Below are 6,000 nucleotides of genomic sequence, written 5' to 3'. Positions count from 1 at the left end.
CCAAATCAATTTCTTACAACTTCTCGTTGGAAACCTTTTTGTGTACAATTTACAGTTTCCGAGTTGCTATGATTTAAAGAAAGTGCATGCAAAATACATACGCACTCTCTGAAAATTAGTCTTGATTCGAATTGATCTCTGCATTCGTGCAAAACAAGTCTTTTGTCGTACTGAAATCATGTGCAAAATTTTATCCGAATCGAAGTCTTTCTGGCTATGAAGAATGCTTTTACGAAGTTTGAGCCCAATCGAACCATACGTAAACGTTTTCTTTCATAGACAAAGATAAAAAGCTAAGTTTCCATTAATAAAACAAACAGTTATAGTGAATATTAGCGCTAGTTTCTCGACGACAAAAACCGTATTCGAAATCGATGATTTAAAATTATGACAATTATTAATTATTAGTAGTCTTCAGCGCTTGATTTGTTTCCCGCACAGCCAACCCAATTTTTGTCTTTCCAGTTCCGAACTGTTTTCAAGTATGTTAGCGACGCAAAACATCCCTAATCGGGGTGGGCTGAAGCGCTTGGTAGCAGCAGGCGTTGATTTGCCTCCAACATAAACAGTTTGGTCAACATACGGTTTGACGTGGTAGCAGTAGCGCTGGTCGGAGTAAAATAGAAGAGAATGTTACAAAAGAGAGCAGAGAATGAGAGCACAGCTCGGAAGAACATCATCACGAATCGGGCTGCTAAAGCATGTCACTCTCAACAGCACAACCGTGATCGGCTCTCGGGTGCGAAAATGAAAACAACGGCTTACGGATGAAGGTGAGTGGGGTTTGGTTTTTATTTGTTTTGTAGCACGTTCAGCTGGCTGTGAACAGCCTGCGAGAGTTGGGTGGTGCATTCGAGTGTTCGGAAGAAAAAAAAACCGGAGAGTGAGTGGTTGTTCGGTTCGGAGAGCATTTGCAAATACGCATGATCGCTCCGGGCTGGGATTGGCTGTTCGTGCTTTGGCCGGAGATAATGCGGCAGCACCTCTCGCAGGATCAACTGGTCATGCTGCTCTCGGAGGGGAAGTTGATACTTGTTTGATGCGTTAGCAAGCGTTAGCCTGGAAACACAATACAGGGATAGGGATTTTCAAATCAACGGTCGGGTGCGAAACCGCGAGAGTGAGTTCCAGCTAAGTGATGTTTGGATTATATTAAGGCCTTCGGCGAGACCGGGCCGATCCGACCGTGTGTTCCGGTGATTTAGTTTGATTTCTTATTCACGCCGAACGTGACGTAGGACCGCCGACCGCCGTGTACTGACGACTAGACTGTCTGGTGTAGTATCAGTAAGGTACGTGAAAATTTCAGCAGACTTTCGTTGCTTCCGCTGAGGGCTCACGCGGGAAACATTGGTGGTATCGCGGGCCGGAAGGGTCTCCGTAGCAGTCAGTTGACGATGGCGGGTGCTGCAACCAACGCCTGAAAGTAGACACCGTGTAGTTTGGGATGAAATGTAGAACCTGCTGGAGCTCGATCCTGCGGCAGAAAAATTGATGAGACGAAATTTTCCGGAAAAACGTACACACAGAGAAAAAAAAAAGAAGTGAAATGAGATCTGATCCGTTCAGTTTTTAGTACGGCGAACCGAGGCTCGGGTGTGATTGTGAAAAATCATAAAAAATAACTACACGTCCGTTTGGGGCGCTTTTGATCTGATCTGAGAGCGGAAAATTGTTCCGGACCGGGAAACGTGTGTATGTGTGTATGTGTGTGTGGGCACTGGTGTGAGCCCTAAATATCCGATGGTGAAAAGCAAGTGAAACCAGTGCCAACTTCTTCGGTCGGGTGACAAGTGCAATTCATTCTTGCCGTATTATTGGTGGTACTGTTTCATGTGTAGTGATTATCCCTGGTGGTTTCCGTGGGTGGTAGGAACCGCTACTCGCTGGCTGGCTCGGCCACGTGGTTCTGCTATCACGTTCAGTGGGTTGATGATTGTGCCGAGGGGTAAAGTAAATGGAATAATTGAAGCTCCAACCGGGTGAAAAATAAACCGAAGCACGTTTGCTCGTGTATCAGGGCCACTGCAATTAAAGCGTTTTTCGCGGAATAAGGGCAAGTCCCACAAATATTGAGGGTGTGAAAAATCAGTGTAAGTTATTAACATCGTACAGAATCTTTCCTCTCTACTCCGCCACTCGGTTGTTATTGGGTTTGTGGTGAAAGTGCATATTGGAACCCCTCTCTGTGGAAGTAGAGTTCAGCGATGATAATTATGTTGATTGCATAAAACAAAACAAAAAATGCTCACCCCCGAAGCGGGCGTCGAAAGTGTGGGAAGACATGCAGAGTTCGTGAGAAATAATATTTATCAAAGGCTTACACATGATGAATTAATAATTGCATTTTAATTAACAATATTGTGAATTATTTTGCCGGATTTAACAATTTCCCACTGCACGGCACAGTGATTGTGAACGTGCGTGAAAATTTATGCATTGTTGGATTTTGCTGTCAATTCGAGCCATCGATCGCCCCTTCCGTTGTGCCGCGAAAAAACAAAAACAACCGGCCAGCCGAAATCAAGTGATGAATATTTAAGTTCGTCCACAGCGAAGTGTGCACTTTGTGTAATGAAGCTCTAATTCATTGATTCCGAGAGAGAGAGAAAACAGATCAAATTTTCATAACTTAAGCCGACCGAAGAAAATTCCCGACGCTGCTAATTTGTTTGGCGTTCAAACGTTCAAACAAAAATTCCATTTGCTGAGTGTGTAGAACATGCGTTGAAAATCGAAATTAAAAATAATAATTATTGATTGTGTCACAAGTTTATTACCGAATTCTCCACCGGGCAGGAAATCATTGGCCGGAAACTCAGCCGAACACGGGATCACATTGTCCGATCTGGTCAACCGGGGCTGATTGTTTCTGCTTGTTGTGTGTACACACAGAGGAGAGAGAGAGAGAGAGGGTGGGTGTTTGCCTGCAGTGCCCTATTGCGCAATTTGGTGCACCGGCGATTAAAGTAATAAGTGTATTATTTGTAGCTTGGCCAGAAAAAAAATCGAATCAAGTTAAATTTGTGCCAGTGAATGGGAAAATGATGCGCGATTATTGAGTCAAATTAAAATTAATTAATTGCGTGAATGTAGCTGTGAGTAAGTGTTTGTTGCGATTTCGGAAGAGAGAGAGAGAAAAAAATACGCTGAATTGCAGCAACAGCAGTGCGAAGAAGCAACCAAAGCAGCAGGAAATCGAAATGCAGCGCTTTTAATTGATACAGTGTATCGGTGTACAGAACGGACGGTTTCGGATCGGGTTCCGAAATCCGAATTCGATTTTTAATTGATTCCGACGCATCGCAGAATATAAAAGAGCTACCGGTTCATCGATAGAGAGATAGAGGGGGGAAAAATAATACATCTATCAGAACCATCGGCCATAATCCCGCTCATGCCGAACTTGCCAGGACCATATGCAACGATGGATTTCCGGATGCGAGCTGTAACGATCATTTACGGTAAGTGAGATGAAATTAATTTGTTGAATGCTTTCACAAACGCTGGGCGCAGTATCATATGGTTTTGATGTTCCAGCATGGAAACGGGCAGGATTCCATTCCATGGTTGGATGGAAGGGAGGGACAACAGGAGTTCGTTGTTTGTCAACCGTTTTCAATCGGAAGCGATTCTTCCGTTTCCATGGTTCTGGTCCAGTACGGATCTCGTGCGAACTTTAGTCATGGGAATTCAATCGATTTCAATGTGGTTCGATGGAAACAAAACAAAAAAAATATCAGTATATTAAAACCTGTTTTTTTGTCTCTGCAAAATAAGTGCATATAATTTTTATAATGACTACTGCTGGCTGATGTTGATTTCAGTTAAGTTGTACATAAAAACCGCACAATTCGAAATGGGCATTATCTGTTCAGTATCAATAGTATTAAAAAAGCAATATAAAATGCGTTGGAAATCCATAAAATAAGTGAAATTCCAGATAATTAGTAATCAGATAAAATGAAATTTGTTAAATAAAAAATACGCTGTACATAAAACTTTCCGTCTCTCTATAATGTCATTATAATTTAAGTATTTAGGATTCCATTATCTTATTCAAAAAATTAATCTGGTATAACATGAAGGATTCCGATCGGACTCGATAGTTTGGCTCCGGGTTTCGAGATATATGGATTTTCCAGTATTCTACTGATTTCAAGGTGCATTGGTAAAATGTACTGAATTTTATACGGATTTCGTAAAAAATATTGATTTTAAACAGATTTTAAGGAAAATCGGGTTTTTAAACCAATATAAGTAATATGTCAGAAAGTTTTTTCAGCTTTATCATATGAAGATAGAGGATTGTGATAAAACGCAAGTTGAACTGATTATCTGTTGATCGTTCAGAACGCACCCAAAGTTTCTAGTACATGTACAAACTTTGTACAGACTGTACATTCAATACACTATACATGCGTCCTAATTACCTTCAGTTGCTCTCACCTCTGGACAGATTCTTGCAGATTCTATATATTAAGTATGTAATTGGAAGCTCAATTCAAACTGCTTTAAGCATTGTTGAGTGAAAATGTTGGATTGAAATATTAACTTATTAAACAAACCGAAAAACCCAAAATGTTCATTGTTTCATTGTTTGAAAAACTTTTTAACACGGAGAAATTTACGATTTAAGTCTTTGCATTACATTCCTTCTGTGGAATTTGGCCTTTCGGTTTCAACAATCGTTGCATGGCTAGTAACTACGAACCTACTGACACTAACAATCCTTCCAGGTCGGGCCTCGAACATACGACAACTGGCCTATAAGACCAGTGCCCTAAGCATTAAATCACCAACCCGATTTTTTTCACGTTTATTACCGTTTTTACCTTTTTCGCCTTTCTTAAAAAGAAAGGTTATGCAATCGCGGTGAAAAAAATGACTTCACCACCGAGGACCGGAGGGCCGAGTTTCATATACCATTCGACTCAGTTCGTTGAGATCACAATGTGACAAATAATGTCACTCAATTTTCTCAGAGATGGCAGAACCGATTCTCACAAACTCAGATTCAAATGGAAGGTCTTATGGTCCCATAGATTGCTATTGAATTTTTTCTGGATCTGACTTCCGGTTTCGGAATTACAAGAGAATATGTGCAAATTAATGGGAAAATGCGCACTCAATTTTCTCGGAAATTTCCGAACCGATTTCCAGAAACTAATAAAAGGTCTTGAAATTCTTTTAAAAGTTTCCGAAAAGTTGATCAAGATCCGACTTCCGGTATTATAGAGCGATCAGTGAGAATTTTCTATTTCATGAGAGGGGGACGGGTATAGCGTGATGGATAAGTCGATGCCCTTCACGCAGCCCACCTTTTTTCGATTCTTAACCCCGCACATAGGGTCAGAACGTTTTTCTGGCCCGAAGAGGTGAATGACTTCAAGGTTAAAGTCTCTATAATCGAAACAAAAAGGTGGGTGGGTAATGTCAGAGACATAATTGGATGTCGTGAATACGAAAACAACTGAAATGTCCTTAACACTTCCGATTATGAATTAGTTGATCAATTCTATCAATTTTGCAAACATTCCCCTTTTTCTCATTTTTCGCAAAAACAAAGAAGGCATCACTTGATCTAGATTACTGTGAATTTCACACAGCGAAAAGTGCACAAATTTAATCAAACAGTTCTAGATTAGCACTAAACTGAGGTTTTCTACCTTCGATTTGAAGAAAAAATCCTAATAGTTCGAAGAAGAAATCCTAATAGTTCTTTAGAAAACCTTTAGAGCCATTAGAACGGATGATGTTGTGTGATGCTCCCCACCGTTGTCCTCTTTTCGTTGTTTTTTCACCACTGCAAACGACTAGCAGCTGTGACGTAATCGCTCTTGTCGGAAGCGAAACTAGCTTTGCAATCGACACACAATACATCTGCTCACAGTGGCGATAGAATCCAAACTGATCTAATCTTTGTTAAGGGGCGGGTAGGGTCAAACACTTTTTAAAAATCATCAATTTTTTTCTTTGTATTTTCTTATAGTAAAACAT

General features: G+C 40.8%; 1 protein-coding gene across 2 annotated transcripts in view; it reads left to right on the top strand.

The window, feature by feature from the left end:
* The first annotated feature begins 1,223 nt into the window (after positions 1 to 1,223).
* Positions 1,224 to 6,000, top strand: part of LOC131427193 (hemicentin-2-like) — a 927,120-nt gene continuing 922,343 nt past the window's right edge. For both annotated transcript variants that reach the window (XM_058590172.1, XM_058590173.1), the window contains exon 1: positions 1,224 to 3,464. In XM_058590172.1, coding sequence (XP_058446155.1) covers positions 3,398 to 3,464 — 67 coding nt within the window. In that variant the 5' untranslated portion in view covers positions 1,224 to 3,397. The remainder of the gene's footprint in view (positions 3,465 to 6,000) is intronic.

The sequence above is a fragment of the Malaya genurostris genome, chromosome 2 (assembly GCF_030247185.1).
Source record: "Malaya genurostris strain Urasoe2022 chromosome 2, Malgen_1.1, whole genome shotgun sequence".
Taxonomy (NCBI): domain Eukaryota; kingdom Metazoa; phylum Arthropoda; class Insecta; order Diptera; family Culicidae; genus Malaya; species Malaya genurostris.
Note: the sequence above shows the minus strand (reverse complement) of the source record. Positions and strands in the feature narration are given on the sequence as shown.